Source organism: Alexandromys fortis, unplaced genomic scaffold, assembly GCF_014885135.2.
Source record: "Alexandromys fortis isolate MF-2015 unplaced genomic scaffold, M_Fortis_MF-2015_v1.1 scaffold_37, whole genome shotgun sequence".
Classification (NCBI taxonomy): domain Eukaryota; kingdom Metazoa; phylum Chordata; class Mammalia; order Rodentia; family Cricetidae; genus Alexandromys; species Alexandromys fortis.
In genome coordinates, this window is record NW_026067914.1 from 4,735,564 (window position 1) to 4,755,874 (window position 20,311).

Below are 20,311 nucleotides of genomic sequence, written 5' to 3' on the forward strand. Positions count from 1 at the left end.
TGTACAGCATTCTGCCTGCATGTGTGCCTGCAGGCCAGAAGAGGGCAGCACATCTCATTACAGATGGTTGTGAGCCATCATGTGGTTGTCAGGAATTGAACTCAGGACTCTTCACCACTGAGCCATCTCTCCAGCCCCCCTAATGTCAAAATTTTGTCTTACAAAAAAAAAAAAAAAAAAGAAAAGAAAGAAAAAAAAAAACAATGAAAGCCACTGGGTTAGTTTCTTGTGGCTGTTAAAAAATACTTGATACAAACAACTTAGGGGAAGAAATATTTATTATGTCTAATTGTTTCAGAGACTTTAGTCTACCGTCACTTGTTATTGATTGTTTTGGACCTGAAGTGAGGCTACAAATGGCAAAGAGAGTGTATTGGAGCAGTGCTATCCAGCTCATGGGACTTAGGAAGCAAAGACAGACTAATAGGACCCCAAACATGATATCTTTCCATTCATAACACCAGGCAACCTGCTTCTTCTAGGTAGGCCCTACCTCATGTTACACCACCCCATAAAATAGAGCCACACAGTGAAGATAAACCCTTCAACAAATGAGCCTATGGCATTTGTTTCATATTTAAGCTATGGCATGAGTTTTTAGAAAGTTACAGATACGCTGTGTAACCTTACTCAAGCTTTTCATCATGATGACATTGTAGTTGCTGTACAATACCAAACTAGGAAATTTACATTGCATATTACTGTTAGCAGCACTGTAGACTTTAATTAGTTCTTACATTTCATCCTTCATTTATGTGTAGAGTCCTACAGTGATCACCACTTAAACAGATCTTTCTCTCACTACAGAAGAACTCTTGTCAATATTACCTCCTTATATTTGAACCTTTCCATTCTCCCAGCCCCAAGTTCTAGCAATGTAAGATACTCATTTTATACTTGATCTTAGCCAGAATGCTGAAAGGAGGCACTCTGAGGCTGCAGTTAAGTATATAGGCATTTGTGTTCTTAAAGGAAATGTGATGAATAGGATTTCAGAATGTGTCCCCAGTAAGGGCAGTTTACATAGATAATTAAACTATATATAATATGCAAATAGATAAAAATTATAATTAGAATGATCTGAAATGTTTTTAATACATTTCACTATAATGTAAAATGTGTTTTGTTTTATTTAAAATATATATATAAATAAAATATATATTTATTGTAGGTTATTTTGCCGTTTGACTCCCCCTTTATGTCTTAACTTCTTGGGATTGACACACATGGATTCATCCATCTCTCACCAGAATACCCAGCCAACTGCATATACATCTGTAAGTATGACTCTTTAGGTTCATTATCTGTATCAGGTGTTGTTATGAGTCATCTTCTGTTGTCAGTAGACAGGCTCAGTAGCATTATGAAACTCCTTTTATCACTAAAACCTTTGCCTAAAGGTTATGATTGTGATTACTAATGATGGGGTTAAAGTGATTTTCCTTTTAGAATTATAAAAAATTTTCCTTCATATAGATTACTTAGATGTGCTGCATTAAAACCTGCCTCATAGTAGCATTAGCATTTATATGCATGTTCTTAATGCCCATGGTTTTGTAGTAGTTGTAAAATATTAGACTTCTTTAAAAGAAAGCCTTAACAGGAAAAAGTTTAAAAAATGCATTCTTTGTTTCTAAATTTTGAGGTCTAGTTTGTTGATATATTTTCCTGTGGGTAAATTATCTAATGATGGAAAGGGATGAAAATACGGAACTATGCTGACTTAACTCTTCTCTTGCTCTTCAGATCATGGGTTCCATGAAAGTTTTATCCTTTATTGCAGATGGATTCTATATATATTATCCTATGTTGGTGGTAATTCTCTGCATTGCTACGTATTTTAGGTAGGAAATTTAACATTTCTTTTTGTCATGCTTTTAGTTGGATATGGATATCCCTTCCCCTAAAACACCGTTGAATATTTACTGGCTTGGTTTTAGTTATTTGTATTTGGGAAGGTTATGCGAACTAGGGTAGTTTGAAGGCCTCTTTTGAGTGTTTGAGTCATTCTGTTACAGTTATGTAGGCTACAGAGTGATAAGATTAATTGCAGGGTGCTAATTCTAAAGTCCTGGACTGTGATACTGACAACCAGCATGGTATATAATACCCCTTTACATCTAGCTTCTTTATAGTAACACAATTTAATCTTTGGACTTTTTCCATATAATTGTTGCTGGGTTTCTAAATCCTGCAGATGATAGCCAACACAAAGGGTCAGGTGAGGAGTACTTATAATCAGGTCATATGTATAAAGTTGAAAGAGAAATACTTCTCTATGCCTAGAAGGTGCATGGGCTACTCTTCTTGTGGACTCAGAGAAAATTATAGAATCTTAGTAAAGGTAAGATTCAAAAAGGTTAAAGCTATTACAGTAATTAATTCATATGAGCCACAGTTACCCATACAAGACTCATACAAGATCAAGCCAGCAATAGTTCCTACAGAGATGGGAATCGATCTCCAGGCCCCACCCTTCCTGAGTATCCTTTGGCAGTTGATAAGTGCTCTGGCAGGGAGACATTCTTCTTTGAGGCTGAGGTAGGTTTCCCATGCTCCAGTGGCTAGCCCTACATCCATGCATATATGGGAAGCACTCATTGGGCTTAGTGGATTATTGTTTTAGAAAAAGATATAAAGTTAGGTGGGGAGGTATTAGGAAGAATGGAGACAGTTAAGAGGGGTAAAGTCGGGATTATAAATAATCATATTCATTGTGTACATATACAAAATTCTCAATAAAAAAGAGTTAATGGAAAGGTATGCTTGCCTAGCACCTTTTCTCTCTACTTTCTCATATGTTATTCCCCACCTTTATACTTCTGCCCCTGCTTACTGCTTCCATGTCCCAAGATATGTCCAAATTTATAAAAACACTTCATTAGTATAGATATAGATTAATTTTCTTTTCTAATGAAAGTGTTATTAATTTACTTAAATCCTATGTTGCTAGTACATACATATTAAAAATAACATATTAACATACTAATAATAGGTTAATAAGTAATCATGTTTAAATTCTCTACCAAGTTAAAAATTTTTACTTTTTGATAAACAAAATAACTAAAAGATTATAATTGAAAATATGACTTAGCTGAGCATCGTGGCATGTCTACAATTCTAAGGTTTTGTAGGCTAAGACAGGAGGATCTCAAGTTCAAAATCAGCATGGACTACAGCAACATCCTGTTTTGCCTTTAGGGTAGAAAAAAACAATAGCAGATTTTATATCTTTAATGCTATTTTGATTATATGTTTACTTATTTAAAAGTTTTATAAAAGTATTAATGGAACATCATGAGTTTAAGTACTTCTTTTCCTGTTAATTGTCATATTGGGAATGTTAGCATTTTGAGATGAAATGACTTTGTGACTCAAAATAATATAAATAAGGATAATGCTTTGTCAAATACAAAATTTTAATATAAGAAATCAGAAAGAAGATTGTTGAAAAATAATCATTATGGGGCTGGAAATGTAGCTCAGTGATGTGTTGCCTAGAATGCCCAGCACCCTAGGTTTATTCCCCAGTAGCATTCACACACACACACACACACACGAAAAGGTTTCTCTCTAAATTAGGAATGGTGGTGTGCGTTGTTAGCGAGCAGCAGGAAGACCCTGCCTTTTGAGAGCAGCCTGAACTGCATGTTGAACTTAACATGATAATGTGAGTTTGTCTCAAAGAAAACAGGAACTTTACTCAAAGCCATGCATGCATTCTTCTTACATGTGTTCTGAGTTAGCCAGATACTTACACATTTCTTAGTATAAATCAGCGATTTTCACTTTATCAGCTGTTTTGCTTTCTTCACACACGCATTTCTCCAGTCCCTCAGATGTGTTTTTATACATATAAAAATAAATATTTATTTCTGAGGGCTATGTAAGGATTAAATATGAGTGAATTGTCTGATCCACAGTAGGATTTTAGCAGTATTAATTTTGCCTGTCCATCTCTTGCTTCCTCCCTTGTGTACCATGCTTTTAAAGTGTTCTTATCCTGTATGATAAAATGACAAATATCATTTCAAGTAATTAGCCTCTAGGTAAGATAGAATGATCATTTACAGTATATAATAGAAACTTTAATTCTTGAGGGAAAACAAAGCATAACATTAAAGTTTGCATAACTGAGGTTTTCCTAAGCCAAGCAGAGTGTCTTAAGCTTGTAATCACAGCACTTGAGAGACTGGGCTTGAGGCCTGCCTATTCCAAATAGTGAGTTCTAGGACATCCAGAACTTCAGAGTGGCACCGTGTCTCAGAAACCAAAAGATTTTCTAAACAAGAAATCTTTGTATGTAGAGATACTGATTTTTATCTGTACTTTTTGGTATTATAACTTTTATTTGAATATTTTAAGAAGAACAAGTTGATTTTATTATATTCATTGCTTAGCATTCTGGTATAATTATTTTCTAAAGATGTGCTGATAATTTGGTTAGTTTACTTCTGTATAAATATAAAAAGTCTACTGAGTAAAATATGCAACATAAAATTTGTATTGTTTTGTTTTTAGATAAAGTTTTACTATAGTCTCAGCTGGCTTTAAATTCATGACAGTCATTCTGCCTCAGTCCACCAAATATTGCGATTATAGACATGAAACTTCACACAAGGGTGGATATAGCATTTTTTAAAAAAAGAGAAAGAAGGACCGTGTAAAGAATAACTAACTGCATTATTATGCAGTTTGCCCTGATAACTAATAATCATGGTTTCTATATGGGTGACAATGATAAAGAACAATTTATCAAAATATTTATGAGGTGAAATAATACTGTTTTGAAATCTGCTTCCATTAGTTTGGGAACCCGTTGTTTGAATCTGCTTGGTTTCCAGCAGTTCATGGGAGATAATGATATGACATCAGATCTAGTTGATGAAGGAAAAGAATTAATCAGACGAGGTAAGATTTGTCATTTAAAAAAAAATAAAGGGGCAGATTTAAAGTGCTAAGATTCAAATGCAAAATTAATGTTTGTAAAATTTGAGTGTAATTTTTATCTACTTTAAGAAACACAGCATACTTTTTTCCTAATACTTGGTGGCCTCATCCAGCCTTAATATGAGGGGATGTACCTAGTCTTGTAATAACTTAATATGCCATGTTTGGTTGATATCCCTTGGAGGTCTGCCCTTTTTTGAAGAGAAAGGAAGAGGGGTAGATCTGTGGGAGTGGGAGGTTGGGGGAGGGGTGGCGTGGAGAGGAGAGAGAGGAAACTGCAGTTAGGATGTAATATATAAGAGACGAATAAAAAAAAATACATACATAAACCTTTTTTAATTAAAAAAGAAATATAGTGGCTTAACCTAAAATATATATATACATGTTTTTTCCCAGAAAGATATTTGAAAATATAATGTAAGATTTATTGTGAAGGAATTCTGCAGTGTAAATTATTAGTTTATCTGCAACTAGATAATAACCACTTATGATCTTGGAGTTACAAAATATCTCGTTTAGTTTGCAGGGAGGAAAGACAGTTTATTTTAATTCCCAGTTTTAGTGATTTCAATCTGTGGTCACTTGCCCTTCAACCAGTGTAATATATCATGGAAGAGAATGAGCCAGTTTACAACAGAGAAGCAATGAGAGACATAGGAAGGAGCTGTGGTCCCAGTAGTCTCTTCAGTCTCTGCTAGTGACTTAACTTCCTTCCATTAGATCCTCTCTTTGAAGGCTCTGTCATCTACCAACAGAAGCACAGCCTGGTGATCAAGACTTTAGGGAATATCCAGGATCCAAACCATAGTAGAGTTGTTGTGTCTTTGTCCTGAAACATATTTGCCAAGTTCTGTATAACTATGAGGCTCATTAATTTAGTTATTAGTTTGCTGCTATGTGGGAAATTATTCAAACTGGTTTTTCCCCTCTTAGAATATAATGATCATTGGTATGTGAATGTGAGTACTATTAAAATACCTAGAGCTTTTCTAAAACCCACTCACAAAGTTGAATGTATTAAGTTTTCTTTTATTCAAGAGATGGTAAGATAGGTGGAAAACCTTAATTTGGGGACATTGTTTAATAGTCTCCAGAATCTTGCTTTCACATGCATTCCTAGGAAGGTAGTGTCTATTTGATGTGATATTTGTGTTTGGCATAGCACTCCCTTCCTAGTACTGATAAGACTGGTAAGTTGGGAGACACTGAGAGAACAACTGATAAAATCACCACTCTGTAGACTATCCTAAGGGGCATAGAGCCCCAAGCACTGTATGTATAACCTGAAGACCTTTTATGAGAACAGAATTATACAGAAAACATAAAGTTAGTGTAGAAGAAAAGTTCAGTATGAGAATAGAAGCTACAGAAAAACAAATTTCAGATCATCCTGAGGAAGGAGAGCTAACGGTAGACAGACTACAAAGCCATCTCTTGCAAAACCAGGAAACATCAGCTCTGTCATGAGGGAACTCTCAGGCCCTCTTTAACAGTAAGTAACCTGTTGCTTTTACTTTGTAGTAAGTTGTGGGTATCATAGTCTGTTCTCCTTGCTTCGGTTACTCTGTATCTAAGTAAACAGTATTTAAATTTGAGGCCATTTTTCTTATCTTTAGAGAAAAGAAAAAGACAAAGGCAAGAGGAAGGTGAAAATCGAAGAAGAGTAAGTACAATATTTTATTAAATTGCTGTTAACTGAAATGTCTAGGAAACACCATAAGAATCTTCTTTGGAGCAAATGATTAAAGATGAGAAACAATAAGCAAATGGCAAAAGATTTTTTTCCCTTTACTGTGTATGAATGTTTTGCCTGAGTGCATGTCTTTGTACCATATGCATACCTGGTGCCCAGAGTGCATAAAATGGCATTTGTCACCTAGAACTGGAATTACAGATGGCTAAGAATTGAATCCTAGTCACTTGGAAGAGCAATGAGTACTCTTAACTAGTAAGCCATCTCACCATCCCTGGATGTATTTTTAAAGAAGGAAAATTTTAATACTTTTATATACACACATTATCCTGTCAGATTTGTTCTTTTAAAAAGTCATTAGAGGTAACTTAATTTGAGTCTAACATCCATCACTTTGTTGCATACAATCACTGTTTATTCAATTAATGAATTCATGAAGCCTTGATAATAAAGAAGATTGGGTTGCTTTACAATTAATATGCTTTTTAAAATGTGGCATTTATATTTTCCTCTTTAATTCCTTGTAAGTCCTCCATTTGCTGAAGCAAATCTTTTTGAGAGGGTGTAAAAAAGAAGAAAATCTATTCATAATTTCTACAGTATTTTGACACTAATGTATTACCCTGGAAAGTAGCTAAGAGAAGATGTCATAATTGTCTTTGTATATTCTAGTATATACCATGTCAAAAGCGATTGTATATTGGGCATAGTGGTACATGCCTTTATCCCAGCACAGAGGCAGACAGAGGCAGCTCTCTGTCTACATAGCACTAGGGCATAATGAGAACCTGTCTCAAAATAAATAAATACTTTAAAAAGATAGATTTGTTATTTATTTCATAATTAGAACCAAATAGTACACATTATTGGAAATAGAGTTCACCTTCTATTAGGACAATGGTTCTCAACATGTGGGTCACGGCCCCTGAAGATTAACAACTCTTTCATGGGCGTCACCTATCAGATATTTACATTACTGTTGAAATATGAAGCGGCGGGGCTGCGTCCCCAACACCCCAGCCGCTTGGCTAGCTCACACCCGAAATAACAACACACAAACTGTATTCATTTAAAGAACTGCTTGGCCCATGAACTCTAGCCCTTACAGGCTAATTCTCGCACCTGGACTAGCCCATTTCTAATAATGTGTGTAAGCACCCCAAGGTGCGCTTACCGGGAAGATTCTAGCCTACATCCATCTTCAGTTGCAGCTGCCTGGGAGAGCAGAGCATGGCGGCTGTCCGGTCTCTCCGGGAGCAGAGCAGAGTCTGACCTCACTTCCTCTTCCACCCAGAATCCTATTCTGTTTACTCCTCCCATCTATGTTCCAAGCCATGAGGCCAAGCAGCTGGTTTATTATAACTTAACCAATGAAATCAACAGATTGATATATGACACTCCCACATCACATTACAATTCATAACAGTAGCAAACACAATTATAAAGTAGCAATGGAAATCATTTTATGGTTAGGGTCAACACAACATGAGTAACTGTATAAAGGGTCCCAGCATTAGGAAGGCTGAGAACCCTTGAGTTGGGATTTCTAACTTTCAGTTTACCAATTTGTAATAGACTGACTACATATACATAAAATATAATGTATCCAGAGGGCCAAAAATGTCTGCTTGTACAAAACAGTGGATAGGTGGCTTTCAAATGACCATTCCGATTAAATAAGTATAATCTATAGAATTTTATTTAGTGAGATCATGCTATCTTTCATGATAACTCCTGTCTATATGAGTCAGTTTTATTATACTTGTATACAGCCTTAATTTGTTATCAAAAATGACTTACCAGATCTCTAGTATTTGTAGCTTCTCAAGTAAAAGTATATTACAGCATAACTTTTACATGATCAAGGTAAGCTTGCTATTGTTGTAATATTTTTGATGTTTTAGATTAATGTGCTAATATAATCATAAATGTTTTGTTTAAATTAAAAGTTATAAAAATTGATTCTAAAGATATCATTAAAATTATGTTGATTTCTGATGAAAAATTGTAATACTCTGCATATATAATGTTGACAGTGTAACTTTTTGTTATCTATTTGATGGGTTTCTTCTCTAGGAATGGAAAGAACGTTATGGACACAACAGAGAAGATTCCACTAGGAACAGAAATGTTCATCCTGACCCCAAAGAATCGAATTTCTCAGATACTGCTACCAATTGGTGTAAGTAGCTTATTTTATAGTGTGCTTAGGGATTTTTTTTTAATGTTTGTGTTATATAGAAACTAAAACTGTACCCATCTCTGCATTCACAAATATGTCTACAGTGACTTCTCTTTATCATAGTCCTTAGTGTGTTTAAGAAAGGGGAAATGGGACATCAAATAAGTAGTTGTAAGTATATGAATCTAAATAACCAAATTATTTCCAAGGCATGTTCTAGGGAGGTACTTATTTCTACCATTTATCTTATTGTTTTTCTTTGCCTTTCTTCTGATTGATGTAAGTTATTCATTTATTATTTTTTTAGGTATTGGCTGACTCATATTCAAATGCTTTCCCATATATACAATGAGAGAAAAGTTTTTTTGTTTTTTTTGGGGGGGGGGGTTGTTTCTAGAATGTTCATAATTTAGGGAAGGACTAAAGTTAGGTTTAAGTTCTCTACCATTGTGTGTGTCAAGAAACCTCTGTGTGTCACTAACACAAGGAAGAAACAAGTCCTCTGCCCTTGGGAAGATGCCAGGAACTCTGTTTTTGCACAGGACTTCACACTATGTAGGAGACAAAGTTTTGTCTTTGGTGAAGATGAAATATTGCTGAAGGAGCAACATTGTCAAGAATTGAGATGTGTTTGAGAATGAGCTGAAGCAGGAAATCTGAGCATCCTTTCCCACCCAGCTGCTCAATTACACAGCAAGAATATGCTGTTAGAGGAAGACTAGAAACACAGATATCCTTCTAATGGTCTGAGAGTGGACAACAAGTACCGAGAACATCCATTTGTACTTGAGTGCCATCTAAATTCAAAGAAAATCTGAAACGTGTAGACTTAAGAGAACTAAGGAAGAGTCTAAATTCACAATAAATACACATTAGATAATTCCATCCCTCAACACCAATGACCCAATTAAAAGAGATGTGCCCCATTCTGAGCATAACTGTTACTTAACTTCTATAGTCTTTTAAATGAAATGTCTGACCTTTAACAAAAAGTTCTGAGTTATATAAGAAAGTAAAATATGAACCATCTTCAAAATATGAAAAAGCAAACATACTAGGCCTAAAAAAGTAACTAAAGTTTTAGAATTATCAGCCAGTTCATTGATGAAAATAACAAATTAGTATGTTAAAAGATATAGTGAGTAGTTTGGTTAATGTGCATAAAGAGATAAAGGGATTTTTACCAGACAGCTGGAAATTATATAAAAAAGCTAATTGGAACTACTAGAGATATTTTGATAGCAGACTCCAATGATGTTGCAGACATATCATGAGAGTTGTTACCAAAGACTATACACCTGATGCTAAAGGAAATACCTGGGGGGAGTAAAAAAGGATTCTGTCTTAGGGATGGATTTTTATACTAATTATTTCTGTAATAAAAAGTTGAGCTCAGTATTTAGAAATGAATGATAGTTACCAGGAAGAAGGGGGTTTTCATTAGCAAAAGAGTAAGACAGTAGTGTAAGAGAATGTTTAGGATGATGTATTTTTCTCATGACTAGAGTTTAAGCATGAGAAGGCTCATAAGAGGCTTTCCAGACAGTTTAGAAACAGATACTGTCAGCTCCAAAGTGTGGATTTCATATTGTAGGTAAGATTTTCAACTTGGAAAGAAGGATGACCATTTTTTAACTTTTATTTTTTATTATTTTAATTATTCATGCAATATATTTTGATCACATTCTTACCACTTTCTATTTCCCCTAAGATCTTTAAGAATTGAAGTGATTATGTCTCAAATTTCAAGCCAAAATAAATGAAGTTTCAATTTGAAACCAAATAAAGTATGATTTAATGATGAACAACTCTTCATGGTGGTAATGTTGGTTGAGGCTGCTTGTTGGTTCCTGGCCACCCAGCCCTGAAATAATCACACAGAAACTGTATTTATTAAATCACTGCTTGGCCCATTATCTCTACTTTAAGAGCTATTGGCTAACTCTTTCATATTAATTTAACCCATTTTTATTAATCTGTGTATCGCCACGAGACTAGGTTACTGGGTAAAGTTCTCAGAGTCTGTCTATGGCGGAGACTCCATGGCTTCTCTCTGACTCTGCCTCCTTTCTCCCAGCATTCAGCTTAGTTTTTTCCACCTAGCTCTGTTCCCCTATAGCTCTACTATAGGCCCAAAGCCTATAGTAACCAATTATTATTATTGGTTAACCTTTATTAACCAATGGTAATCACAGCATACAGAGGGAAATCCCATATCAGTGGTGATACTATAATTAATGTGAATTCTAATTTTTAGATTCTAAATCTTCACACTACCTACTATGAACTTATAAAATACAAATGAAATTCCACTACACTAGCTAGATTGCTTAAGAAACTGTCTTCATTATTTTGTATTATACTGTTATATTTGAATCTGATTTTCTAAGAACCAAGCAACTTAAGTTTCTTGTTTTTATAACCAGCTTTTAGATGCAGCCTTGATTTTTTTCTATGATCCATAAGTAAAAGATAATAGAGAAGTAGCCATTGTTTTCTTCTTTTAAACAGCATCCAAGTACACCAGGGCTAATAACAGGACTGAAAGAGACCGAATAGAACTTCTCCAGGATGCAGAACCTTTGGATTTTAATGCAGAGACATTCACTGATGATTCTCTGGAACCTGAGTCAGGAAGGTAAGTTCTGGTTGGGTCACTTGACTCTAGTGTGCCTCTGAAATTTTAATGATGCATTGAGATTGAAAGGGCTGGAGAGACCGCTCAGCGGTTAAGAGCACTGCCTGCTCTTCCAAAGGTCCTGAGTTCGATTCCCAGCAACTGCATGGTGGCTCACAACCATCTGTAAGGAGATCTGACGCTCTCTTGAGGAAGAGACCTGGTCAGTTGTTCTCAACTTAAACTATGAAACTCAAAATGGACAAGTTCAACAGAACCGCCATACACTGGCTGCCCATGCATGCTTAAGCATTGCCAGGCATAAATTTCAGTTTCATTGAAATTGAAAATAAAGATGATTAAGCGTGAGGAAAATACTGGGCTTGGTGGGAGTATTCTTACCTGGTATGCACAAGGCCCCAATTAGATGTATAGCAAGAGAAAAAGAAATTCCCTTTTCACTATTAATTCAAAAACTTGAAGTAGCATTTAATCCCCTTTTTTGTTTTGTTTTGTTTTGCTTTCTGAGAACAAGTTTCATCCAGCCCAGGTTGCCTTCTAGCTTGCTGTGTGGCCAAAGATGATTTTGATCTGATCCCCTTGTTTTCACCTCCTTTTACAAGAATTCACCACCTCACTCAGTTTATCTATTACTGGGGAGTTAATCCCAAAGAGTTGTGTATGCTAGGCCAGCATCTACCAACTAAGCTATATACTTAGCACTTGATACCTGTTTATACCCTCTAGTTTATATTTTTAAAAATTATGACATTCTGCCAAGTGTGATGACATTTCCTGTAATCTTAGCATTTGAACAACTAAGACATGAGGAGCAAAATGAGTTTCAGGCCACATTAGAACACATAGTAAATTTCATGCCACAATCAGAAATACAGTGAGCTCTGCTGAAGAAAAACAAAGACCAAACAAAAAAATTATATCATTCTATAGTTCTTACTGAAATAGATATCTTTATGTAATAGCAGTAACATTAGAAATAAGAAAGAATTGAGACAAAGAACAAAGAATCTTGATTTTATTTATATCTCTATTTAACAGTCCCATTTATGGAATTCATTATCTTTAGCCATATCTGTAGAGCTAATGTGTTTTGATGTCAGACCTAATATAAACATTTTAACAAAATTGTCTTTTACTGCAAAAATTCTTACTGGATTAATGTTCTCAAAGGCTCAATTTTCCTAGAGTCACAGTTTATAAGTAAGAAATCAGGTATTTTAACTCCAGGACTTTGACTACAAAGCCTATGTATTCAGTTGTTTTGCTATGAAAAATAGTAAAACAAAAAGCATAAAAATAGAACTGCTATATGACCCAACTCTGCCATTGCCTATATGCGCGGAAGGCTTAAATGGGCATACCAAACACACTTCACATCTGTATCCATTGTGAATTATTAGTAGTAGCTAAGACATGGAGCCAGCCTAAATGTCCACCAACATGAAAAGTTAAAGAAAGATGATCCATATATACAACGAGATTTTATTCAGCCACAAGGAAAAGTGTAAACATGACTTTGCAAGAAAATATTTGTAACTAAAAATCACATTAAATGAAATAAGCCAGATATAAAAGGAAATAAAGGTAAGAAGGGGACTGTGAGAGAAAAGGAAAAGATCTTAAGTGGTTTGGCCACATGTGAAAGCTGAAGGGAAGACTGCTTGTGGAGAGGAAGGGGACCAGGAAGCAGGGAACAACAGGGTCGGGAATAACCGAGGAAGGGAATGAGTATGAGTAAAACATGGTTGTGTGTCTGTGTGCACACGTGCCATAAGGAAACCCATTACTTTGTGTGATAACTTTAAAAATAAAGACATAAAAATATCTCACATGCTAAAAGTGCTTGGTATATTAGTGCCTATAAATAGTGAAAGCCTTGGAATACTCTATATTTAACAATTAATGTGTTTATTTATGCAGTCTCCTAAATGTGTCTTACTTCCCTCACTTTGTTTATGTCCTTCACTCTATGATATATATTCTATACATAGAAAATCACTCTATGATATATATTCTATATATATAAAATCAGGCTTCAAAGCAGTTGCTGGCTGATTTACATTTACATCCTTTTGGATTATAATTTTGGGAGATAGGATCTACTTTTAGTGATTGAATGAATTTTACAGTTACTATAAATTTTATGATCACTTTTAGTGTTTTCTCACATTTCTCTTATTTTTTGATATTTTATATCATTTTTGTATGTTTACTTTTAGGTATCAACCTGGTGGACGATATCTCTCCATGTCTTCCAGCATAATATTTGAAGATATCTAAAGTTCGAAGAAATTCATGGCTCAAGTAACCAAGGTCATCGCATCAGCCCAGCCTTTATGAACATGATTGTGCCCTACAATTCCTCTATCCTGTCTGTGAATAGTAAGGATAACAAAAATGGCACTGACAACAGATCACATCTTAAGAACACTAGGTTATTTGTTGGCTAGAGTGTCATCCTTTCTGATAGGACTTATTGCTTACCGTCTGAAGTGTCTGCCTCACAAGTGAGTTAAGTGGAAGGGTTTAATTCATGATAAACAGAACACAGCTGGTTTCAAGTTGATTTTTTTCCAGGAGAGTTCTTTTAAAGTCCAAGGAAGCCAGAATTTTATAAATGTAATTTAATTTGTTCAACCTACATTTCCCAAAGAAGTGAAAGTGAACCGAGACCTCAGCTAATTACTGTATTTACAAAACCCATGTCTTAAGATAAGGCTTTCTTATTACACACAACTGAATGTAAACAACTCTACTTCCGATCTGTATACAAATTAGTGGAATTTTGCATGTAAAATTAGGATTATTCTTCAGTTGATGGTGTTAGTGTCTTTAGCATGTGTATTCTAACTGGGTGATGTGGTATTCTTTTCATTCTTTGTGGTAACTGGATCTTTTTATGGTTTTGATATTATTGCTTTGTAAAAGATTTTTATTTCAGAGAAAAATATTCACCTTTAGCATTTAGCATAATGACTTGACACTGACCATTCCAGCCAAAAAAAATCATAAATATTAATGGTGAATTATTTATTTCCAAAGAGATCCCCAAATGATACCTGTTAATACTTTTTAAAAAGAAAATGTTTGGCTATTCTGGCTATTCAGAGGTAAAAAGAAAAATAATCTATTTGTAATTATTGCTAACACTAAAATTATAGCTTAGGAAAATCAGAAAAATGTATTAGAATAGAAATATGTCATAATAATTTCCTTGCTAAACATGGTTATTATTTTAAATTGGTTGTTTCAACCTTTGCATTTAAGCCAAAGTTGGGTATTATGTTTTAAAGAGCCAGTGTTTTATTGTAACGTGAACATGGTTGAGTGCATCATGTTTGCAGGTATTGTTTTATGGTCCTGAAATATTTGTCTCTTACAGAATCCATTCTATGTGAATAACCAGACTTGAACTTTTCCAGACAGTCTTGCACCTGTTTTCCTTGCAATTGTTCCTAGTGTTCAAGTGTTATATTGCCATGTGTTCAGAATGTAGTTCTATGTAGGTACTGAAAGGGAGGGCATATCATCCTCATTATTTTTCTTTTTTAATGGTTGCATTTTTGATAACCTTTCAAATAGATCCCCCTTTAAACAATTATCAGTAGATAGATTTATTCTGAATTGAAGGTTGCATCGCCTGCTTAATTCAAGGACACATAATGCATATAACCTTTTACTGTGTAGTGAGGCCAGAGGGCAGCTGACCAGATAATGTAATGCTATTCATAATTTTATGATTGGTTCCTGGAATACCTTGGGCAGATCATGGAACCTTTCGGTGCCTCAATTTCTTCATTTTCAGAATGAAGGACATTTGCTACTTACCTACTGATCTACCTCACGAAACTGTTGTGAGGGGGTTAGGTTGATGATTGTGTGCTGGGGTTTCTCCTGGGCTATTTTGTTTGTTTGTACTTTTCTTTGAGTAGTCCTTTGAAGGTGAAAGGGATGATTATCACAGTAAGTAGGGGTCTTTGAGAAGATTTGAAGCCCCCGAAGCAAAATGAACTAATTTGTCTAAAGATGCTGAAATAGTTTCATCATTTGTTCTGTGGATTTACTTTAAAATAATTTTCCTTAAATACATTTTTTGTTAATTTTTTTTCTTAATACTCAGATGCTGTTGTTGGAATAGAAGGATAAAAAGAGAAGAAATGTCCAACTTTACAACTGACTTTGCTAATGCACTAAACAAATTGATAGGAATGTGTTGGTGTTTTCCTTTAAAGTTACAGTAATAGAAACATAGGTGTATAGATACATATGTAGATATGTATACATATCCTTCACAAATACTGGGTTTCGTTATGGCTTTTGAGTTATTTCCACAGTGAATTTTTATTGTTTCTGTGATCCAGAGTGTGTTCACATTTTTTTTATTTAGTTTATTTTTTTTAGTTGTTGAAAAAAAATTTCCGCCTCCTCCCCCTTTCCCATTTCCCTCCCCCTCCTACCACACATCGCCTCTCCCCTCCCCCCTCCTCTCCCCCTCCCCCCACTTCATCCCCCCCTCCCTCTCGAGACTGAAGAGCAGTCCAGATTCCCTGCCCTGCGAGAAGTCCAAGGTCCTCCCACTTCTATCCAGGTCCAGGAAGGTGAGCATCCATCCGAACGCGCTAGGCTCCCACAAAACCAGTTCATGTATTAGGATTGAAACCCAGTGCCATTGTCCTTGGTTTCTCATCAGCCCTCATTGTCCGCCACATTCAGAGAGTCCGGTTTCATCCCATGCTTTTTCAGTCCCAGTCCCGCTGGCCTTGGTAAGCTCCCAATAGATCAGTTCCACTGTCTCAGTGGGTGGGTGCACCCCTCGTGGTCTTGACTTCCTTGTTCATGTTCTCCCTCCTTCTGCTCCTCATTTGGACCTTAAGAGCTCACTCCGGTGCTCCAATTTGGTGTGTTCACATTTTTAAAGGGTTTCTCTTACAGAATTTTGTATGTGACTATATAGGAAAGTTACTTTGCTGGGTAAATTTGAGTTTAGAAGGTAATGATTTCATACTGGAAGACTGAGTTTATTTCTGAGGAATTAAGTTAATATTTACTAAGATACTTTGTGTAAACCACTGATAGTTTGTATAATATTTTTATTTTTTGAAACACTTATAACATGTAAAGATACAGTACATATGATTTATGTACAAGATTTTTTCTTAAAGAATTATTTCTGGTACTTTTTATGTCTTTCTTACATGTTAAGAAATATTTTATTAGACTTACCTAAAATTTTGTTTTGTTTTGTTTTTGAGACAAAGTCTTAAGTGGCCCAGGCTGGCCTTGAACTGTCTATGTAACTGAGGATGACCTTGGACTTCTGATCTTTCTCTTCCACCTCTCAAGTTCTAAGATTAAAGACGTGTGCCACAGCACTTAAATCAATATTTTTAAATAATTGTTAGTTAAGAACATTTAACAAACTAATAACTCAAAATAAATATTATAGGAAAAAAATCTATAAATTTCAATAATCACTTATATGTATTGTTAATTTACTTTTTACAACTTCATAGTCATTTCATTAATTGTACATTTTTGTACAATTATTTTAAATAAGAACTAAAATATAAATCTAATCATAAATATTTGCTACTGTGCCACATTCATACAAGAGTTTTAGAATAATTTCATCCTACAAGAGGGTCTCAATTCACACAAATGGTAAGAGTTAAAGTATGAAAAGTTCCCATCATAAAAACAGATCAAATTCATCTGTCTAAACATCTAAAGAGAATTCTTGCTGCTTGGTATGTTTCTGGCCTCTATCATTTAAATCATCTGATTTAAATCATTAAAATTTAAACATAATGGGTGTCCAAATTAAGTGTAGGTGGTAAAGTCACTCAGTTTTTTAAAGTTTTTCTAGCATGCTAATGGACAGATTTCATTTATGTTTATTTACAGACCTCATTTTATATTTTTGATAGGTTTAAGAAATGGTTTTGATAGCATATTGATTACCATTTTAAGGGGGAAATAAAACGAATAGTTACAGTTCCGGTTATAAAAGTAAGATTTAGTCTTAGATTTTGAATGTCTGAAAAATCACAAAGATGAAAGTATATTTGTACTAAGAGACAAAACAAGTCCCTGGGAGTCATAACACTCTTGACTTTTCAAAGTGCAATGGACTATGCATTTAACTTTAAAAGCTAAGAAGTGAATTTAGGGTTTGCCTCTCTCTTGTGCCTCCCACTCTCTGAGCCTCCCTCCTTTCCCACCTCTTTTTATCATTTGATTTTCAGTATGCTGACAGAGTTTCCTCTCTTGTTTGTTTTATGTACACAGTTGTTTTTGATGAGCAGTGCACTCAAAAGGAACTACTTCTGATTTAAAATCCCATTACTTGAAATAGCAGTATTGTACCTAAGGAGTAAAACAGGCTGCTGAACCAGTGGACAGTGTCTGAATAGACATGTGCTGTGTACTAGTTCAGTGCACTTTCTTCTAGGGGACAAAGGAGGGCACTGCAGAAAAAGTCATTTTCACTGTAAAAAATTGTGTATTTATCATAAAAAGGAACTCATAAAATGTTCATGTTTAACAATGGAACAAAGGTTTGCAGGAGGCTTTGTGGGCTTTTTTTTTTTTTTTTTTTGTATAGTACTTCCAAATCAGTTGCTTTTTGTAGCTAGAGATTTGGAAGACGAGGCAGGTTTAGCCCCATTTCCAGCTCCTGGATCCCAGCCCTGTGGTGCAGGCACTACCCTCCTTTCCACTGCCATGGAGCCATGCTCTCACCTTTATTTGCTTCCATATTAGCCAGCATAACAACAACAACAGCAACAAAATTTCATTTTTAAAGGATTTATCCATTGAGATCAGGTGAGGTATTGCTATAATTTAAATTTTTCTTAATAAAGTAAGACTTGGTATAATTCTGCATTCACTATCCTAAAAGATGTTTTGGTTTCTTCCCCAAAAACCTTTTCTTTTGCAGGTATGTTGATTACAAATAATTTTGTAAAAGAATTTGACTGTGTTTGGTGCAAATGAGTAGGAAGAGTAGCTGGCTATGGCAGACATACATGGAACAAGTGCACAGCATGCTAATGTGCAGAGCTTTGGAGTTGGTAGTACGGCATAAGTCTTCTGTCTTTAGCAAAAGAATACTGGCTAGCCTCTTCCCTGTTTGGCATGCCAAGCTGTAGGGAAGAGACTGTGTTATTTATTTATTTTTTAAAACAATCCAATGGATTTGTTTTTCTTTGTATTTTGGGAACAACTTGAAGGATTTTTATCATTTTAGAAGATAGAGAATATGTATATCTATCTTTTAAATACTATAACCTAATATATATATAAATTATAGTATTAAAAAGGACAAATAGCTCTAATTATTGATGTTATTTCCTGGTATTTAATTTTTATAAATGTTTTTGTAAGTAATTGTAGTATTGCTTTTAAATAGTTTTAAAGTCATCCATAAATAAGTTCTGACCCAACATACTGCCTTAGTACAGTATTCTGAAGTACAGTACTCTGATGTGAATCTGAAACATGCCTGCATTTCCTTCATTTCTTCGTATGTATGTATACATATACCAGTTCCCAGGAAAAGCATACAATAAGCCTAATTTCTACATTGCATTGATAAAGAGCTTGGTATTTTGCCTTCATATAATTCAATTGTCTAGATGAAATAGAACATAAGTCTTTTCAAATTGTATTCAATCACAATTTTCAAAATGGTAACTTCATTTTTGGGATGCATGATGCCAAGATTATCTTTAATCAGCTTTTATTACTGGATGTGTAAGAATGGATGTTTTCCTACCTGGCCAGTAGGTTGTAGATTAAACTATTTTTCTGTAGATTCCCACTACATTTTCAAATCTATATTTGGAAAAAACTATAAAGTGCTATTAGTAAGTAAGTTAGCATCTTTGGCCTTATCTATGCATAATGTTCTTTAGTTTGATTTTGACAAACTCATTGACTCACAATTCCTTTGTAGTATTGTAACTGACTGTGATGTAATGAATTTTTCAAAGTGTTTATATGATTCATTATTAAAAAATAGGATATTATATAGCTTTGCATGAAATAAACTACATTTCTTTGAGCTACAATTGCTGGTTATTTATGCATCTTCCATTGAGATTAAACTGTTTTGAGACAATCTAGATATTCTTTATTCCTTATAATTCACTGTCAAATTTTATAGAACATTTAAAGATGGATAATTAAACAGATATACTCTTAGTATCTGTTCTGTCATGTGTTTACAATGAAAACAGAAGTAAACAGAAGCTTAATGTGCATGCTAGTGACAGTGAAAATAGAGACTTTTCTGTCCTGCCTGGTTGCCAATTTGTAGATGGGAGACTGCTGTCTGCCCAGTCCCACAATAAACAGACACTGTATTAATTAAATCAGTGCTTGGCCTATTAGATCTAGCTTCTTATTGGCTAGCTCTTACATCTTTGGTTAATCCATTTCTATTAATCTGTGAATCGCCACATGGCTGTGGCTTACCAGCAAGTTTCCAGCACATTTTTCTCTGGCAGCATCTACATAGCTTCTTCCTGACTCTGCCTTCTTTCTCCTACCGTTCAATTTAGTTTTCCCCACCTAGCTCTATTCTGCCCTATTACAGGCCAAAGAAGCTTCTTTATTCTCTAACCAATAAAAGCAACATATAGACACGCTTCCATTCCTTTTGTTTTCGAAGTAGAGCATATTATTTGTCTTCTGTACTCTTCTTATTCACTACACCACACAAACAGACCTAAACTGTCAGTTTCCGTTTCTTATATGTTTCCTAGAACTATTATTTTTAAAAATCCTTTAAAAACACAATAGTCTGTTATATCCAATTAAATGGCCTGAGCCATTTGACATCTCT

The 20,311-nt window shown here is 34.7% G+C and overlaps 1 protein-coding gene across 1 annotated transcript in view; it reads left to right on the plus strand.

Moving 5' to 3' along the window:
• The window catches only part of Lmbrd2 (LMBR1 domain containing 2), a 44,269-nt gene extending 24,741 nt beyond the window's left edge, over nucleotides 1-19,528 (plus strand). The window contains exons 12-18 of the mRNA XM_050139030.1: nucleotides 1,172-1,277; nucleotides 1,747-1,844; nucleotides 4,808-4,911; nucleotides 6,567-6,613; nucleotides 8,720-8,825; nucleotides 11,337-11,463; nucleotides 13,683-19,528. Coding sequence (XP_049994987.1) covers nucleotides 1,172-1,277; nucleotides 1,747-1,844; nucleotides 4,808-4,911; nucleotides 6,567-6,613; nucleotides 8,720-8,825; nucleotides 11,337-11,463; nucleotides 13,683-13,743 — 649 coding nt within the window. The 3' untranslated portion in view covers nucleotides 13,744-19,528. The remainder of the gene's footprint in view (nucleotides 1-1,171; nucleotides 1,278-1,746; nucleotides 1,845-4,807; nucleotides 4,912-6,566; nucleotides 6,614-8,719; nucleotides 8,826-11,336; nucleotides 11,464-13,682) is intronic.
• The last annotated feature ends 783 nt before the right edge of the window (nucleotides 19,529-20,311 follow it).